We start from the raw sequence: 18796 nt of genomic DNA, 5'->3' as shown, positions 1-18796 counted from the left end.
CTGATCTCAGCCTCACCCTGGCCTCCTGATGTGCAGAGATGTGAGGAGATACGGCTTTTGAAACTTGAGGCAAAAGTGTACCTTCAGTTTTGTTGCTTCTTTAAAGCTGTCTATGCAGTGCATAACTTTGTTTATTCATTTGGGTGTAGACTCATAAAGCAACAGGAAAAAATTGCTGAAACTATTTCTACCCCAGTAAGGGAAGGGAAGAGTGTCAGTATGTGAGGTACTCAAATTCTGAATGAAGGAGGCTATGGAAAGTTAAATACTTCTACTCATAAAAGAGTGTAGCCTTATAAGACTAAATATCACTAGGGAGAAGAATGGGATTGCTCTTATCGTGTTGCATTAAGAGACTACTCTGGACTTTTATTTCTTCCGTGCCAGCACAGCAGCATTTTAAGCTGTACACTGACGATGGTCATTTCCCTGAAGTTTTAACTTGCTGTTCTGTTTTATTCTGCTTTGTTAGTGGAAACATACTAATGGGTTTCAGTCTCTGACTCTTATTTATGCAATTACAGGAAAATGTTTTACATCTTGGGAATCCCTGGAAACACATGTTTCTGTTCACATTGAACTTTTTTTTTCTTTTGAATGCAAATAATGGATTGAAACTTCATTGTTGCCTCTCGGTTGGGAGCCCTTTGGCATGTGTAAGAAGCAGCTATTAATTTAGCCTTTCTGTACTGATCAAACATGTATTTTCATGCTTTATAAGGCTTCCTCAGTCTTGTCCTTTGTCTAATATCGTCTACTGCAATTCTGCTTGCAGTGATTTTATGCATTTCTTACACACCAGCTAAGATCTGCTGTAGAATAGGCGTATGTTGAACGTGATACCTCTTTCAGAAGAGACCATGTAAAAGGCACTGACGGGTCATTAAACTTGCTGCTGCTGTCTACACCATTAGTTTTGCCTGCAGAATGCTTGCAGTGTAACAGTTTCTTAAGGTCAGCATCCCTTTATACCACATAGCTATCTCAATTACTTAATCATTAATTACCCACAGAGTATTAGGTACTTCCCCAGCAGGTGAAAAAATGAGGTGCACAGAAAATAAGCAATTAATCCAGTGTGGCTCAAGAAAATTTGAAGAAGGGCTCAAAACATGTGTACTAAAGAGTATCTGTCCTTCCCTTTCTGAATAGGCTCTTGCAGCACCGTCTTGCTTACCTACCCAGCTTCTGCTGGTTGGGTTAGATTGATGAAATGCCAGCAATAACATTTGCTTCAGGTTAACTTTATGTCCCAGAGGTTTCAGTCACACAAGATAGGAGTGATCAGTCTGTGGGTTTTCTCTGGCCTCCTTAACCGATCCATGATAAGATTTTAAAGTTTGGGGTGGATAAATGAGTGTACTGCTTAGCCTGCAGACTTGGTCCTTGTGCCTGCCATGCTCTCTCACTGTTAGCAGTTCTGTCACATTGTTTACCTCTCTTCCTTAGATTGAAGTTGCCCCGGGGTTTCGGTGGAGCAGAAGGTGCGTTGATCTTGTTTTGCAAACTTTGTGTTTTTAAAAAGCTGTGTAAGATCCTTGATTGCATAATAAAACTTTGCTGGAGAGTAAGTGGAATTTCTCAAAAAGTTGGTAGGAGCTATTCTAAAGGACAGAGAATAGCTGGAGACAGTTCCCCCCCATCAAGATTCATCACCAAGTCATTCCACACGTTTCTTCCTTTCCCTCTGTTCAACAGCAAGGAATACAGGACCTTCAAATTACAAGATTAATGAAGAATGCAGTAACTAAGGGGTCTGTCTTGTTCTGAAGCCAAGTTTCCCAGCACAGTCCTTTTAAGGAAAGAGACATAATATCTGTCTGTCCCTGTAGTATCTTTTGCCACAAGTAACTGCTGAAGTGTGGAGATGGATTGTAAGATCATTGATTTTACTCTGTTTCTATCAAAAGTACTAAGTTTTCAAGCTTTGGTAGAATTGGTGTGGTCAGTTCTGGCTCAGCCCAGAAGGAGTTTTGTTTTGGAGTAACTATAGCCTGGAAAATAGGTTGACTCCAATCTATTCAGTCACTATATATTTCTTCATTTGAACCCTTAAAAAAAGGAAGAATGCACTCTGGAGTCTTACTTTTAGTAATAAAGTTCCTGCCTTAGGAAGGATAAACTGTTTGGTTATTCTGCGGTACTTTTCCATGGTCCCTCTTCATTAAGCTTTCATGCTTTTTTTTTTTAATTTTCCTATTTCTCCCCTTGTATGATTGGAAAATGAGTGACTGAGGATCCAAGCTTCACAACCAAGAGCTGCTTTGTGTGTTCTCTTTGTGCTTAGTCAAAACTAATTTAGTTGGTTTTGCAGTAAAATATAAAACTCAGATTTTATTGTGATTTATGGAAAGAAATGTTGAGCACTATTGAAGTGTCAGCCTCCCTGAACTGGTACACCAGTGATGCACCTAAAGTGAAATAAGTTTGTGATAGCACAGTAATTGTACTCCATTTGAATTTGACTTCAAGAAGGATTTTAGGGATTTAGAAATAGCTTTCTGTAGCAGTGTTGATTGTGGAGATGTCTTTCGACACCAGTAAAGGATTGTGTGCTTTTGAAAGGTATATCTGTGGCGTTAAGAATGGCACTCTGAGGAAGCAGAAGCCCAGCAGTATTGTTTCAGTATCATTGTAGTTCCTTTCCTTTCTTGACACCTACTGAAAACCCAGGTCCTGCTTCCTTTATTGAATTTCATGCTTAGGTAATGGGGGACTCAAATTGTGGTCTTAATGTTTCAGTCACTCTCATTTCAGGATTCCAAATATTTTGCAGTCAGCTGTTGGAGAAATAAAACAGCACAGCAAACAGACCTGCAGTACCTTTCCAGGGTAAATGTTTTATGCGTATTCTGTAGTTGTGTAAATAGGGCCATTAGGCCAGTAAGTGACATACAGTTTCACATGGGGAGTTTATTTTAGATTATGGTTTTCTGCTCCAGTGTGTCATCCACAATACCATCATCTCTCTTGAACAATGTCTTCTGGGTGTGTTTTTCTGCTTTTGACGCTTCCAGCTGCATATAGATGTTCTCCAGTTTCTGTATCTTTCATACCTACGGTTCTGTTTTCTTTCAGTCTGCCCTGCTTTACTGGGAAAGGTGTTGTCTCTGATACCTGGATGCAGTTCTGTTTTATGTCCAGTAGCTTTTCCTCCTGCTTTTTTGGGCTACAGCAATGGCAATCTGTTTAAACAAACTCTAGAAGCACTGTGTAATCAATTACTGGAACACCATGATCATAATGTGACTTCTTCCACCTGGAATGCAAATCCATTCTAAAAGTTTATACCTCTTCCACACTGGTTAGGTGGGATTATTGTACATGTCCTTAAAATTGTTAAATTAAAACATGTAAGTCAGATGACTAGTTCAAAGTCATAACCTGTCTAACAGGTGAGAAGGAAATCAGCCTAAATAGTAAAAAGGCTGCAGTTGTGGAGTAGATGGTCTAATATGGAAATAGTGTTTCAGCTGAGAAGGGACTAACCATTTCTCAAGTGACAGGAAGGCTCATGAGAGGTTTTTGAACTTGACCAGCTTTTGAACCTAATCCAGTGTTACTGAATTACCTCCCTTTCAGCTGCATAATTTAGCAGTGGAACTGGAGAAGTCTTTTTTAAGACTTTCTTCCTCTTTCCACAGGAGAGGCTGAAAAGACCCTGGTAGTTTCATCATACATGTCCCCTGCGCCGATAGTAAAGGGCTTCTTGCTCATGCTTCAGGTTCAGGATGGCTGAATGTACTGGTAATAGAGAGAGCACTGTACTTGTACAGATCAATGATCCTGAAAAACATCCTGAGAGTTTATATGCTTCTCTTCTAACAAATAACTAATATCAAGGCATTGGACTTAAATTGGGGCAGAAATTTCAGCTGCTCATCTGAAACAGAAGTGTTATTGGAGTAACAAGAAGTTAATAATGTCTTTATTAGTTGGTAACGTGATGAATTTTTCATGCTGTGTCTTCAGATTTGGGCACAGATACCAGTTCCAAGAATCAAGTAAGCTTCAATAGCCTTTCTGGACATCAGTGTAGAGAAGCATTGAGATGGGTCTTCGAATGAATAAAATACCAGCAGGCGTACCACTTGAGGTGTTTCTAGGCTGTCTAATGAGAGGAAAAACAATCGGGGTGTTGCTGTAACCAGAAGGAAAATACAAAAACTCCTTATCCCCAGAACCTAGTAAAACATTTCAAAAGAACAAGGCTGCTGGCAGAAACCTTTCTGTAAGCAGGTTAATGAGGTGTTCAGATTATGCTCACAAGAACTTACAGGATGGTGAACCAAAAGACAGCAAATACTGAAGGCTAATAGGTTTATCTGGAGAAGCTACTGTTGTGGAGCAGTTTGCTAACAACTGGCTACGTGAGAAAGGGCACAGCACCGAGGAACTGCTGACAACGGCGACGTGATGGGAGAATACCGAAAAGTATCAAAGAAGAACAAAGAACAGAAGCAGGACTATGTAGAAGGCCTTGCAGAAATCATAAGGGGAGAGATTGGTATTTAACCTTAGCAACCAATGTATCTAACCTTAGCAACCTATAAGGAGCTTGCTTTTTGCAATATGTATGAACTAATTATTGTGGATATAAAAGCAGTGTGAGTACTAATAAAGTTGAGCCTTTGTGCATTAAATGATGGCTGGGCTCCCTCTGCGTTCTTTCAACAAATGGTGACCCCGACGTGATACGTGCCAAAGGACGTATAAGGCACCACGAAGGATAAAGACCAGAGAAGGTTGTTCAGGTCCTTAAGCAGCGAGGACGGCGAAAGGCGACTAAAAAGGCCCGCGCCCTGGGTGTCACAAGAGGTGAGCCCTGCTGATACGTGCTGCCGAGACCTGGAAAGGCTGCAACGGAAAAATTAAGGTATGGACAGGCAAGCAGCATATGATTTATTTGCATCCTGGCTGGCACAACGCCGGGTTGAGGGAATAGATGTAAAAAAGGATCTTCAGGGGCTTTTAGCTTATGGGGTAGAGCAAGGTTGTTTTATTAATCCACATACAGTTCATGAGTTATCGGAATGGCGAAAATTTGGAGATAAGTTATGGGAATTAACATTGAATGATGATAAGACAGCAAAAAAGTTGGGAAAGTTATGGAGGGTGGTTCATAATGAATTGCTCAGGTATCAGGCTGAAAAAAGAGCTGCACAGGGCGCAATTGCGGCAAAAGAGAAAAACACCAGATATGGGGAGGAGGAAACTAAGTGGCCATTACCGCCTACGTTTCGTGAGCTTGTTTTACCACCTTTACGTTCCGAAGAGACGGGACAGGAAAGCTCAGAACGAGCTCTCCCTACCGCTCCCCTCGCTTCTGCCCTGAGTAGCCCTGACGCGTCCAGACAGACTGTGACGCCGGAAAGCGAGAATTCTACTCCTGGCTCAGAAGATGGGCTGGGGATAGAGATCGCTAAAGAAAGGTGTCGGGCTTGGAATGCATTGGCACGAGAGGGGTTAGAAAAAGGGGATGAGGAAATGACTCAGATGGCGACAGCAATGGCTTTTCCAGTTCAGTTTCAGCCGAACCCAGCTGGTGGACTAAATGCTACTGTTACGGCATTAGATTGGAAGCTTTTATCACAATTGCGCTCTACAGTGAGTTCTTATGGTGTTACTGGTGAACCGACTCGTCAAATGTTAGATTATCTCTGGAGCACTCAACTTCTTTTGCCTGCAGATTGTCGGGGTATAGCAAAGTTAATTTTCTCTCCTAGTCAGTGGTTGTTGTTTAATGCGCATTGGCAAGCGAGAGTGTTAGAATCGATAGCGGTACAGCGGCAAGCAGGAGATCCATTACAAGGGGTTACAATGGATGAATTAATGGGGTTAGGACCTTATGCTAGAGTAGAAGCTCAAGCACTGCTCGGTCCGGATAAAGTGAGAGAGGCAATGAGGTTAGTGAGAGAAGCTATAGAGCAAGTGAAAGAGCCAGGTGGAGTTCCAATGTATATGGGAATTAAGCAAGGGAGAGAAGAGACTTTGGGCAGTTTTGTAGATAAGTTGGTAAATGCAATTGAAAGAGCAAGAGTACCTCTCTACATGCAGGGTGCTCTCTTAAAACAGTGTATTTCACAAAATGGCAATCCTGCTACAAAGAGTTTATTGAATACATTAAGGGCACATTGGACTGTAGAGGAGGCACTTGAAAAAGCGTCATCGATACCTACTGGACCTCAGGCTTTTCTTGTAGAGGCAATAAAGAAATTAGGGGAAGGAATGAAAGAACAGGCTCAGGCTACTCAAAGTCAGGTTATGGCAGCCCTTGCGCCTCTCCAGACTTCAGCAGCAACAGCAGTTAAAGTGCAAACACCTAAAAAGGGGCAGCTGCGGTGTTACCGATGCGGAGCTCCAGGGCATGTACGAAAGAGTTGTACAGCCAGAAATGTATGGTGTCAAACTTGCCGATCCAACTCCCATAATGAGGTGGCTTGCTGCAGACGGTCGGGAAACTCCACACGGAGCGCGTTCGCCGGCCGCCGCGCAACGACCAAAATTGCAGCCGCAGCGCAGTCCTTCAACCCGCCACCCGGGGAAGTCTCGGGTTGGACCTGGCAGCAGCAGTAGATGTTATTCTGTTAACAAATAATCCTCAAACAATATCTACGAATGTACGAGGACCTATCATTATTAATGGGAGAGCCATGGGAGCTTTATTATTAGGAAGATCATCGGCATCACAATGTGGACTATTTGTTTTACCGGGAGTTATTGATGCAGATTATGAAGGTGAAATTTATATTATGGCATATACACTGAATCCACCAGTAAAGATTGCACAGGGACAACGGATTGCACAGCTGGTGCCTCTGCCACAAGTGACTCAAACAATACGACCAATAACTGAGGAGAGTCGCGGAAATAAAGGCTTCGGATCCACAGGAAGCCTGACCCTGCTAACACTGGATCTGAGTACGAGACCCAGAAAGACTGTTCACCTGTCATTTCAAGGTAACGCAATAACTGTGGAAGGGTTGTTAGACACAGGCGCAGATTCCAGCATACTGTCGCCTTCTTCTTGGCCACAAGGCTGGCCATTACAAGAGCATACCACTACCATCACTGGCGTGGGTGGTTTAACTTTAGCTAATCGAACGCCACCCCTACAATTAACAATTGAAGGACAAACAGTCACAGCGGTGCTTGCTGTAGTGCAATTACCTCCAGGGGTAAATTGCTTAATTGGAAGAGATGTGTTAGCACAAATGGGAATAGTTTTGACAAATGATCACCATTTATTCTAATGGCCATTGCTTGGACTTTCCCGATCCCTATAACTTGGACATCTGACGATCCAATATGGGTAAAGCAGTGGCCACTAAAAAGGGAAAGTCTTGAGCAAGCACACTTGCTAGTACAAGAACAATATCAGCAAGGACATTTAAGATTATCTACTAGTCCTTGGAATACTCCAATATTTGTCATAAAGAAGAAATCAGGCAAATATCGACTTTTGCATGACCTTAGAGAAGTAAACAAACAAATGGAACCAATGGGGGCTTTACAACCAGGTATGCCGAATCCAGCTATGTTACCTTATGAATGGCCTATATTGATTGTGGACTTAAAAGATTGTTTCTTTACGATTCCGCTTCATGAAAAAGACATGCGCCGATTTGCTTTCACTTTACCGGCAATAAATAGAGAAGGGCCAGATCAACGGTTTGAATGGACAGTTTTACCGCAAGGAATGAGAAATAGTCCAACTTTATGTCAGATTTTTGTAGATGCAGCCTTACAGCCATTACGTCAAAAATGGACTGATGTTATAATTTATCACTATATGGATGATATATTATTTGCACAGAAAGAACCATTTACAGAAGCACAGATAAAAGAAATTGTAAACACCCTTGCAAAGCAAAGATTAGTAATTGCACCAGAAAAGATACAAAAAACAGCTCCATGGAAATATTTGGGATTGTCTTTGACGAAACAAATAGTAGCACCACAAAAATTGACAATTAATCCTGAAATCTCAACACTGCATGATGCTCAAAAGCTATTAGGAGATTTACAATGGCTAAAACCTATAGTGGGCATCCCAAACGAGCTTTTACAACAATTAAGACCACTGTTAAAAGGAAATGATCCTGCACAGGTAGTGTCTTTATCAGCAGACCAGAAGCGAGTGCTACAACAGATTATGGATCGTATTACTTCTGGACAAGTGCGTCGGAGAGACGCTGAGCTCCCCCTGGACATACTTGTGTGGATGGGTTCACAGCATTTGCTCGGAGCTATTACGCAGTTTAAAAAGAAAACGGGGGAGACATGGGTGCTAGAATGGATCACGCCAGCATTACAACAATCAAAATCTCTACTTCAAAAAGTTGAGGCACTAGCAAATTTAGTAAAGAAAGGTCGTGTGCGAGTTATTCAAATAAGTGGAAGAGAACCTCAATTCATATACTGTCCAATGCAGAAGGAAACCATGCAGTGGTACCTGGCAAATAGCACAGCATTGCAGGAAGCCATGTTAAATGGGCCAATGATGTTGTCAACTGATCAATTATCTATGGAACCTTTGAGATGGTTAGGACAATTGCATTGGATTGAACAGCCAAAAAGACAACAGGCGCCGATTCCGAATGCCATCACAGTTTATACAGATGCAGGAAAGAAATCTCAGACAGCAGCTATAACGTGGCAGGAAGATAATACATGGAAACACGAGATATTAAAAGCCACAGCACAAGACACACTACAAACTTTGGAACTGTTGGCGGTAGTTTGGGCGATGGTTAAGTTTAATGAACCATTGAATATTGTAACTGATTCTATGTATGTAGCGGGAATAGTAGCAAGGATAGAAGATGCAGAAGTCAGGGAAGTACAAAATAAGCGTCTCTATGAGTTGTTCTTACAATTACAGAGGGCCATAAAAATAAGGGAACAACCGTATGCTGTAATTCATGTTAGGAGTCATAAATGGGATATAGGACTTGGGGAAGGTAATGCTCGAGCGGACAAATTGGTATCCACTGTTATACATGTTCCCATGTCGAAAGACAAATTGGCAAAAGAAGCACATGACATATTCCATCAGAATGCAAAAGGGCTAAAAACACAGTTTGGCATCACAATGGCGGAAGCAACGGCCATAGTAAAAACATGCCCTGTTTGTAGTTTTCACAATAAAGGGGTTGGTATTGGAATAGGAGTTAATCCTAGAGGGACGAAATCTAATGAAGTATGGCAAATGGATGTGACTCACATACAAAGTTTTGGTAGACTTAAATATGTACATGTTACTATAGATACTTATAGCAAATATATATGGGCCTCTGCACAGAGTGGAGAAAAGGCCACACAGGTAATTAGACACTTAACATGTTGTTTTGCAATAATGGGAGTGCCGAATACTATAAAGACAGACAATGGACCAGCATATGTCGGAAGTCGAATGCAAAGATTTTTAAACAAGTGGGGAGTGAAGCATGTAACAGGGATACCGCATTCTCCCACAGGACAGGCCATAGTTGAGAGAGCAAATGGTACCTTGAAACGTTATGTAGCAAAATATCAGGAAATACAGGATGTACAGGAAAGATTAGCAAAAACATTATTTGTAATGAATCACTTGTGTATATTTGGAGACACAGAACAACCACCAGCTATGTTACATTATGAGAAGGCAAAAGTAAGTGAGGGAAGGAAAGAGATATGGGTAAATTATAAGGATCCAAAAGATGGATTGTGGAAAGGACCAGCTAAAGTGGTAATATGGGGAAGGGGATATCTTTGTGTTTCTACACCAACAGGCACCGTATGGGTTCCAGCGAGATGGGCGAAACCTGCCGCACCTCCCAATGACGTACACAGGTGTTAGTTGCAACTATTTTGCCAGGAGGAGCGGCTAATAAGGCCATGAACTTAGCAAAACAGATAGGATGTTGGGCAAAAGATGAGCTTAATCGCACTTCTGAAATTTTAGATCGGCTTACAGCAGATGTAGAAAGTGTTAACCATGCAGTATTACAAGATAGAGCAGCTATTGATTTTTTGCTCTTAGCGCAAGGACATGGATGTGAAGATTTTGAAGGAATGTGTTGCATGAATTTGTCTGACCACTCAGAATCTATTTTCAAAAGCATACAGCAGCTAAAGGATGGTGTCAAACATTTAACAGAAGATGATGGATTAGATTGGTTAACAAGGATGTTTAAAGGTTGGGGACTTTCAGGATGGTTAATATCTCTGATCAAGTCTGTGGGGGTCATGATCTTGGTAATTGTGGTTGTGCTTTTGATGTTGCCATGTATTGTCAATCTTCTGCAAAGGGCCCTGCAGAAGACTGCCTCTGCAATATTTTTAGCACAAGTGCAAAAAGAAAACGGGGGAGATGTGGAGCAGTTTGCTAACAACTGGCTACGTGAGAAAGGGCACAGCACCGAGGAACTGCTGACAACGGCGACGTGATGGGAGAATACCGAAAAGTATCAAAGAAGAACAAAGAACAGAAGCAGGACTATGTAGAAGGCCTTGCAGAAATCATAAGGGGAGAGATTGGTATTTAACCTTAGCAACCAATGTATCTAACCTTAGCAACCTATAAGGAGCTTGCTTTTTGCAATATGTATGAACTAATTATTGTGGATATAAAAGCAGTGTGAGTACTAATAAAGTTGAGCCTTTGTGCATTAAATGATGGCTGGGCTCCCTCTGCGTTCTTTCAACATACTGTGGCCCAGAAATTGGGGTTACCAGGTGTTAATTTGCCAGCTATCTCCCTTAATTTAGGAGAAGTGAGAAGGACCAGACTGTTGCTCAGATCTTTTTTTCTCAGTTCTTAAAAAAAAAAAAAAAAAAGATTCTAATGCAAAATTATGAAACTGGGATAAAATGAGTGGGATAAAAGTGGGTGGTGGGAGTGGGATAAATGGCATCTATAGCATCCTGCATCATGTGCTAGTGGTACTGTCCCAAATAATATTGATAGACGTACTGATGGGGCATACAAGAACTTACGCGTCTCTCTGATTTTAGTATTTTATTAGAGAAGTTGTTGTCAAAACTGAAATATTAATGTAGGAAGTAGGCCTACTTCCCTTGATTGTGATATGTAAGTAATCTTTTGTGGGGGGTGGGGTGGGGAGAAGGGTGTTCAAAAGTGTTTTAAAAGCAAATTAATTTGTCTCATGAATTAAAACAGTATAGTCCCACATAATTGTTTTGTCACCAGACTAAACAAAGAAGCCAGTGGTCATTCTCCTTAGGAAAGGGAAGCTCGCCTTTGCTGTCTGTTGGTGCTCTTCCTCTGCAGGTGGCAACTGCCTGCTGGAGGAGGCCTTTCTTTACTTCATCGCTGTTCTCGTCATGCTGTAGTTGGAGATGCCTAACCTTTTACAGCTCTGTTCCTGGATAAAGAGTAAAACTGCACTGTTCCAGTAATACGTATATACAAGTATTGCAAATAGGGTTATGACTCAGCCTTTCCCCAGAGACTTAGCGGTGGAGCGAAGGCGGGGGGGGGGGTGGGGGGAACAAAACAGAGCCACAGACCAAAAGTGCTTAGAATTTCCCATCCTTAAATCAGGCGTCCTTGTAATTAAACAGAGTTGAAAGATGAATCAACGTACAAAAATGCAGAGCTGCTCGTGATTGTTGGAGGTACAGGGGGAATGGCAGGAATAGTACGGGGACTGCGGTAATCTTTTGGAGATACACCAGGCTCAGCATTAACAGACAGAGATCCAGTGCCAGAGACATCAAGCTTTCTAGAACAGAAGAGATGCCAAAAGCTCTGTTTGGGTTAGAGGATACTGAAGGGAGAGCCTAAGGGCTAATGGATCCTTGCCCAGTTAGCATAACCCCGGTCCCCACTGTAACCTTGACGCTGGAGAGAGACTTTTCAATTTCTGAATCTTTAAATATCACACAAGCTTTTGGGGGGTTGAAATTTGCTCACAGTAGACAGTGGATTTTGCTAATGCTCTTGGAGAAGGAATAGTATTTATCTCCTTGTTTAGTGTTAGAGGAAGCAGACATACTTAATGGAAGACATAAAAGGCAGGAAACAAATCTGAATGTGTGATAATGTCTGACTTCATTCTGTAGCTGGTGAGGCTGAACCTAGTCAACTGCTAATCAGCTGCAAGCTGGGAGAGAGTTACTGGAGGCTGGAAGATTCTTCTAGGAATTAATATGCTGGATACATCAAAGAAGATATATTACAGACAGGAACACTTTCATTGATTGCTTCTGTGTCGATGAGGTTTGGTGCGAGGTGGCTCACTGTCTTAAAGTTTTGTTCCCAGTTCTGTCATCTGTTGCCTGTGTAATTCAGTTGGAGGTGTTGCTGTATTGGTTTCTGTGAAGTGGGTACACAAACTGGAGTGAAATGGCTAAACTTGTTTCATGTCAGCCACCAAATAAACATCAACTTGGACTCCTACATAAAGCCAGTCTGGAACAAAGCATTTTTGTGTGATATGCCAAAAAAACCAATTCTGTCTTTTTAATGACCCAGTCTCCTGAACTTCATCCAGCTCCACCCTCAAAAAAAAAAAAAAAGAGACCGAGAGCTTTAATGCCTTCTGAAGACATACATATGTCAGCTCAAGACTATTTAATAAAGTCTTTTGAAGTCTTCATTCTTAACCTACCTCATGGCATTATGCCAGAAAGCAGCACCATTTGAGTCTGAATACTAGGCAAATATTCCAGAATAATTTAATTGTTAGGAGCCATGTCTGGGAGGTATTACACTTACCTCCATGGAGGTACTGAATTTAAAGTGTTGTCCAGTGTGAGAGACCAAGTACCTATCCAGCCTTGACTGCACTTGGGTGAAAGCTCTCCTGCCAGTTTTTCCCTTCTCCTTTCAAGACCATATACACAACCTCCCGTTCCCCAGCAGCTTTGGCCTGCCTTTTAGCCAGAATACCTCTGAAAGGAAAGCTGAGTGGTGACAAATACTAGCGAGCAGAGCTAGTTTAACTGGTCAGGCACTTTTTTTGCTGCTGTACCGGGCTTTAATTGTCTGAAAATACCAAATGATTGTAAGCAGTGCAGAGGATCGAGGAAATAGATGTCTGACTCCAGTGTTTCCAAGGTATAGCCCTGGAACTACTTTTCAAGAGTAAATATTAATTTCAGCTGGAAAGCACGAGTCAGCTGGAAGGGAATCTGGTGATGAAGGTAAAGACTGTTCCGCTTTCTGTTTTTTTGGTGAAAAATAGTCTTGTGGTTCTAAGCTCTAAAGAGAATAGCATTGAGCTCAGTTGCACACGTTTTCCATCGATTGGTTGGTAGAAAAAATTTGACTCTGCGTTGGTATGTACCTCCTTAAAAAGCGAGGATGTTATAAAATGAGCGTACATAGTTCTATGTATAGCATCATGATGGTTTTTCTAGCAATTTACCTATTCATCAAGTGTAAATAGATGGCTGTTCACTTCAGCCGGTGCTTTAGGAATCAGTGAGTAAACTCTCTGTGGAATAAAACCCTGGCAGTTTGCAAACAGCCTGAGCTTCCAGCTACTGGCTGAACTGAAGAATCTTAAGTGTGAAATGCACTGCGAAAACATTTTTGCCAGTGAAATGTGTGTTGTCCTGGTGGGAAGAAGGGTACTGAGAAATTGCTTCTTGGCAGTTCAGAGAGTGTAGGTGTCCGGTCCCCACACAGTTTGCCAGAGATGCCTGCAAAGCTCTGCCTGCTGTGAAATAGATTTTGCTGTTTAGGTATTTGAAAACTCTTAGGTGTTTTATGCTCTAGCACCAAATGTTCCACATAACCTGCCACGTGCCTGTATATCAAAATATAGAAAACTAAATCTTGCTGTATACCCCAAAGCACTAGCAAGTGCTGCCAAGTTCAGGAGGATTGAGGAAAGATGCAGAAGGCAAGTTGGAGGCTTGAATGTCAGCATTCATATGTTGTTTTATGTTGTCTTACTGCAGGTGTCTGAAAACAATACCTGAAGTTATAGAAAGCAATAGATTAAAATCATATTCTGTAGAAATGTGACTGTGGATATGTTTCCACTAAAACCAGCTGAATGTTTTGAGGTTAGAAGAGCTGGTGTCAGTTAAGGAGAAAAATGAATTTGTGGTGGAAGACTTGGAGTCAGGAGGATGAGGCTTGTTCCTGGCTCTGTAATACATTTCCCATGTGACTGAAAGTCACAAAATCCTTGTGTTGCAGTTTCCTATTCTTAGCGTGGGGATAGTAGCCTTTTTAGAGGCACGGTAACATCTTTACAATTAAGCATTAATACCTTACAGCCAAGATTACTGGTGGAAATTCTGGCGCTATGATCTGAAAAACAGTTGCCAAAGTCAGCACAGCCTTTTAGGTATCCTGAGGAGCTTACTGAATTTTAGTCGCTTTGAGAAGCACGTTAAAAAAGAAAACAAACAAAACAAACCAACAGCAAACCCCCCAAAAAACCCTGGGGGGTGTCTTTGGGCATGCACACGTTCTTCCCAACATTAGTGACCTTACTTTAAATGATAGTGCCTTTTAAGGTGGGTTTGAGGTGCTAGTTCAGCCTCAGCTCCTTTTTGATCTACTTATAAAGAACACTTAAGGATCCTAAAGATGCTTGTAAATGAGTTTATTTACAATTCAACTATGTTGCTCTTTTTCTGTGCTGGATCTATTTCCTTGGTGCTTTAAATTATTACACAGTATGGTTGTCACTGAGGATGGGAAATGTCACCTGGAATAGAAATTGGTAACAATAAAATTACTGTGTTCATGTAGATTTACTTGAGTTACCATCTCCTATTTCTGACCTGTCGCTTAATTTGGACCAGTCCTAACCTGTGTGGGTGGGTTACCAGCGGTACATACTCATTACAGCTGTCATGTTGGATTTTCTTGGTGGGGCTGTTGTTGGAGGGAGGTAAGTGTCTCCTGCAGGAGAGAAGCATGAGGAGAGAATTCCTATTCCTCTTTTCTTTTCACCCTTTCTTTTCCTCTTCCCTCATGACTCCCCCTTTCCCTTGCTGTGTGCCTGTCATGCACTGTTGGGGATAAAAATAAGATGATTATAATTGGGGGGGGGGGGGGGGGCTGGTTTATCTAGACTAGATGGTTGTGGAAATAGCAGTCTAAATTCTATGATCCAGTAGGCCTAACATTTCAGCTCTGTTCTGTATCCTTATAATCTATTTGACATGAGATACTTACAGGCACAGGAAGCTAGGTTTCCCATCTGCCAAGTAAGATTGAACTTGCTATAGCCATACTTACCTATTTAATAAGAAGGGTTGCATTTCTTCAGGATCTGTAAAGCATTTAAAGGTCATTGAACTAAAGACCATATAAATGCAGCTGTTGCCAAGATTAATTAACTTGTGCTGCAGGAACAATGAATCTATTTAGGACCTCTGAAACTGAGATTTTTTTTTTGTTACAAATTTTGAATCACAGAAAATACTGGTATGGGGTGGGGAAAAATGCAGAGGTCCATGAGGGAGGCATGGAGTTTTCTCCCAACTTCATTTCTTAATTTTTTTTGCCTCTCTGCTTGCAGATTCTCACAAACACAAAGATAAACACAAAGACCGAGAACACCGGCACAAAGAGCACAAGAAGGACAAGGAAAAAGACCGGGAAAAGTCCAAGCACAGTAATAGGTGAGGAAAAAAATCAATGAAGTGCTCATAGGCTAAAACACCATTGCACATGCAGTCTTACAAGAATTATTTTGATAATATCTGAGGATGGAATTGCTACATTTTGAGTGTGGTTTATTAGTTGCTTTAAGCCTAACTTCTGTCATTGCATGCATTTCCATATGGGCAGCTGAAGCAGTGTATCTTGTGAATGTGAACCAATACTAACATATGAAAGGTTATTGTAGCTTAGTGTTATTAAAGGCGTTAAAAACTAGTTTAACCCCACCTTCATGACGATTGATCAATTTTGATCATAATCTTTTTTGTATGGGGTTCCAATTGTTTGTCAGAAACGTGGAGCTCTCTTGCGTGTTGGTACAAACCCCACTGTTCTAGCATAGGTGAACCTGATGTGACTACTAAGCCTCCTAATAATGAGAAGTACCTGGAAAGGCGCTCCCCCAGAACAATGGTGATGTCCTTGGTCTGCTACCGCGGTGGCTGAATATCTGAACACTGTGAGACAGTGTTATGGACTTCTGGTGGGTTAGATGATGGGATGAATTTGAAAGGATTGCATGCCGTTTTGTCTGATGTGATTGATATAGTACACTGCCACTGTATGGGAAAGGTGTTCCATGCCAGTCACCTGCCATATCATCCACACTGAACTTGAATGCTTATGTGCTCTGTGATGACCTGTAGCTCTTGAGGTGGTGGTGAATTCCGTGGTCCAGCTGATACCCTAGCCTAGGCTGTGAACTGCAAAAACCAGATGTGCAGGTCTGTCCGTGGTGATTTGGTGTGATGGGAGTGTGGGGCAAGTATGTCACACAGAGGATGTTACTCAGAAAAGCTTTCCTAATTGTAACTCCTGAGGTGCAAGTGCTGCAGAGCCTATATTGACAATGAAACTTGCTAAAAACAGTCCCTGGAGGGTAAGTTTTGTTGTGACACTTGGTGAATGACAGATAGTGTTTATACTATGGCCAAGCAAGTGTTACTAATTTCTGTGCAATTGTGATAACACAATCTAAAAACAAATAAAAAATCTTGTGTATACAATGATTTCTATTAAAAAGAAACATGGAAAAGAGGAGAGAGTCTGTGCTAAGCAGTAGGTCTGTTTTATTGGGGTCACACTTTATTTGAGTTTTCTATGACCTTTTGAGAAGTTACACAACCTTACTGTTCCATAATACATTTCTTTTTTTTTTTTTTTTGAAAGTAAATGGTTGACAGGGGAAAAGAAATCTAGGCCAAATAACTTGCAGCATTTACTAGCTTCCACAAGAAAGATTAAATGCTTTGGACACATTGTTTGCACTCTTCTTTGCTCACGTATCTATATTGCCTTGATTTCTGATTTTCGTTTTTCTGATGTTCAAGCATTCACCCCAAAATTGACAGTGTCACATTTCCAAATGTCCATTGCTTCACTTGAAAAACCATTCTCCTACAGTCTTAGCAGAGTACATCCTTTTGTAAGGAGGAACATAAGCACTATCTTTAAATTTACAGAATTCATTAAAGATTTGACCTTATTTGTGTAGGAGTTGGAAATGGTCAGCGTATTTTTAACTGTAAGAACTAATTACAGCATATAACTTGAAGCTGCACACTACTGATTGTGTAAACAATAAATACCAAAACAGTGGAAAGGAGATAAGAATGGCTAATATGTTTGTGAGGTGTAGCTTGTGAGACGATACGTAATCATGCTTTATCTTGAAGTAATTCCTTCCTTCCTACAGTGTTGCCTTGAAATCCTTATGAGAAAGGCATCATGTTTTCTAGGCACAGTGCCTAAAGCTTCCAGTCACTTTCATTTATCTGTTAAGTGTTCATTTGTCCTGTGAGCACAATATACTGCATCCTTGAGTCCCATAATAGGGTACACCCATGTGGTTGGCATGACTGAGTGCATGTGTGTGCACAGGTTTTGTTCAAGGCCTGTTTTGGGGAGAGATTACATAATGTTGCTTTGCCCCTCAGGCCCCTATGCAAGGTGGGACTTCACTTCCGCAGGCTGAGTGCACAGTTGTGTTTTCTGTCTTTCAAAACTGCCACCTTAAAAATGAATGTATTCAAGTGCTGAATCATGCGATCCGATCTTGAAGGTGGTGTTCAGGAAGGATAACATACGTGGACACATGTGTGATACTCCGGTTGGATCACTCCTTCAGGAGGGCTCCAAAATCTTCACTGCCCTGTTCATGCTCAGTCACACTCAGGGTACCCGTGGCTGCTTGCTGACTTCTGAGACAAACTTTTTAGAAATCACTGACCTCATAATGTAAGTTCCCCACATCCTTTGATTCAGTTGTCAGCCACATAATTCCATAAATGTAAGTTGTGTCTGTGAGGATTAGGTTTAGGTAACTATTGTCTTGTGAAGGAGATAACCCAGCAGCTCACAACATGGGGTTGGAGGTGGAGGAAGATCTGTGGTGAGCAGGGAATTGCTGGGGGGGGAGCTGCTGGAAGGACCTGAATGGAGCATGTGCTTGAGGCCAGAAGGCTGCCAAGTGTTCACATGGGAGGTGTGAATCCAGGGATGGCAGAGGCCAGACTGGTGAGTTACGGGACAGGACGGGGAAGGGTGAAGCAAGCTGAGTTTCAGTTCGGGTTCTACTGCTACAGTCCCTGTACTTTCCTGGACAGAGCCAGGATGAACAGAGAAGTCCAAATTTTAGGATGGCCTGCGTGACTGTCCAGTGTCCATCACTATCATTCTGCTAAGCAGATGGGTTGCACTGAGCAGGGGGCATTTGATCACTTTGCCATTTTTAATAGCTTTTAATTTTGCCAGCCGTGGGAAGGGAGGAAATTGCTGTGTGGGAAATACTGAAGAATTATCCTCTTTCAGAAGGACTCTTAGCTGTGATATAACAAGACCAAAAGCAAAATTGTTCTTGGGAGAAGAGTGAGGGCTCTGTGATTGCCTATACTTGGTTAGTTTTGAAAATCTTGGCTTAGCCCTTCGCAGAACCATTCAAAGGGCTGGTTCTAGGTCCAGTTTATTTTGATCCTTGGTTATAATGGCCATCAGTGCTGAAAAAGAGTCTTCACAAAGAAAAGTATAGATGCAAGTGGAAGAAGTGCATTGTTGGCTGTGCTTATTGAACAGGGATACTCATTTTTCAGCCCAGCCACTGCTCAGGCAAAGGGCTTTCTGTTTCCAAGTTTTTCAAGCATGCAGCTAGGAGAGTTTTTC

General features: G+C 41.7%; 1 protein-coding gene across 1 annotated transcript in view; it reads left to right on the top strand.

The window, feature by feature from the left end:
- TOP1 (DNA topoisomerase I) overlaps positions 1 to 18796 on the top strand; it is a 74111-nt gene that overhangs the window by 20486 nt on the left and 34829 nt on the right. Inside the window, exon 3 of the mRNA XM_074887958.1 lies at positions 15495 to 15597. Coding sequence (XP_074744059.1) covers positions 15495 to 15597 — 103 coding nt within the window. The remainder of the gene's footprint in view (positions 1 to 15494; positions 15598 to 18796) is intronic.

The sequence above is a fragment of the Strix uralensis genome, chromosome 18 (genome assembly GCF_047716275.1).
Source record: "Strix uralensis isolate ZFMK-TIS-50842 chromosome 18, bStrUra1, whole genome shotgun sequence".
In the NCBI taxonomy this organism is placed as follows: Eukaryota; Metazoa; Chordata; class Aves; order Strigiformes; family Strigidae; genus Strix; species Strix uralensis.
The sequence above is the reverse complement of the archived record's forward strand: the minus strand, read 5'-3'. Positions and strand labels throughout refer to the sequence as shown.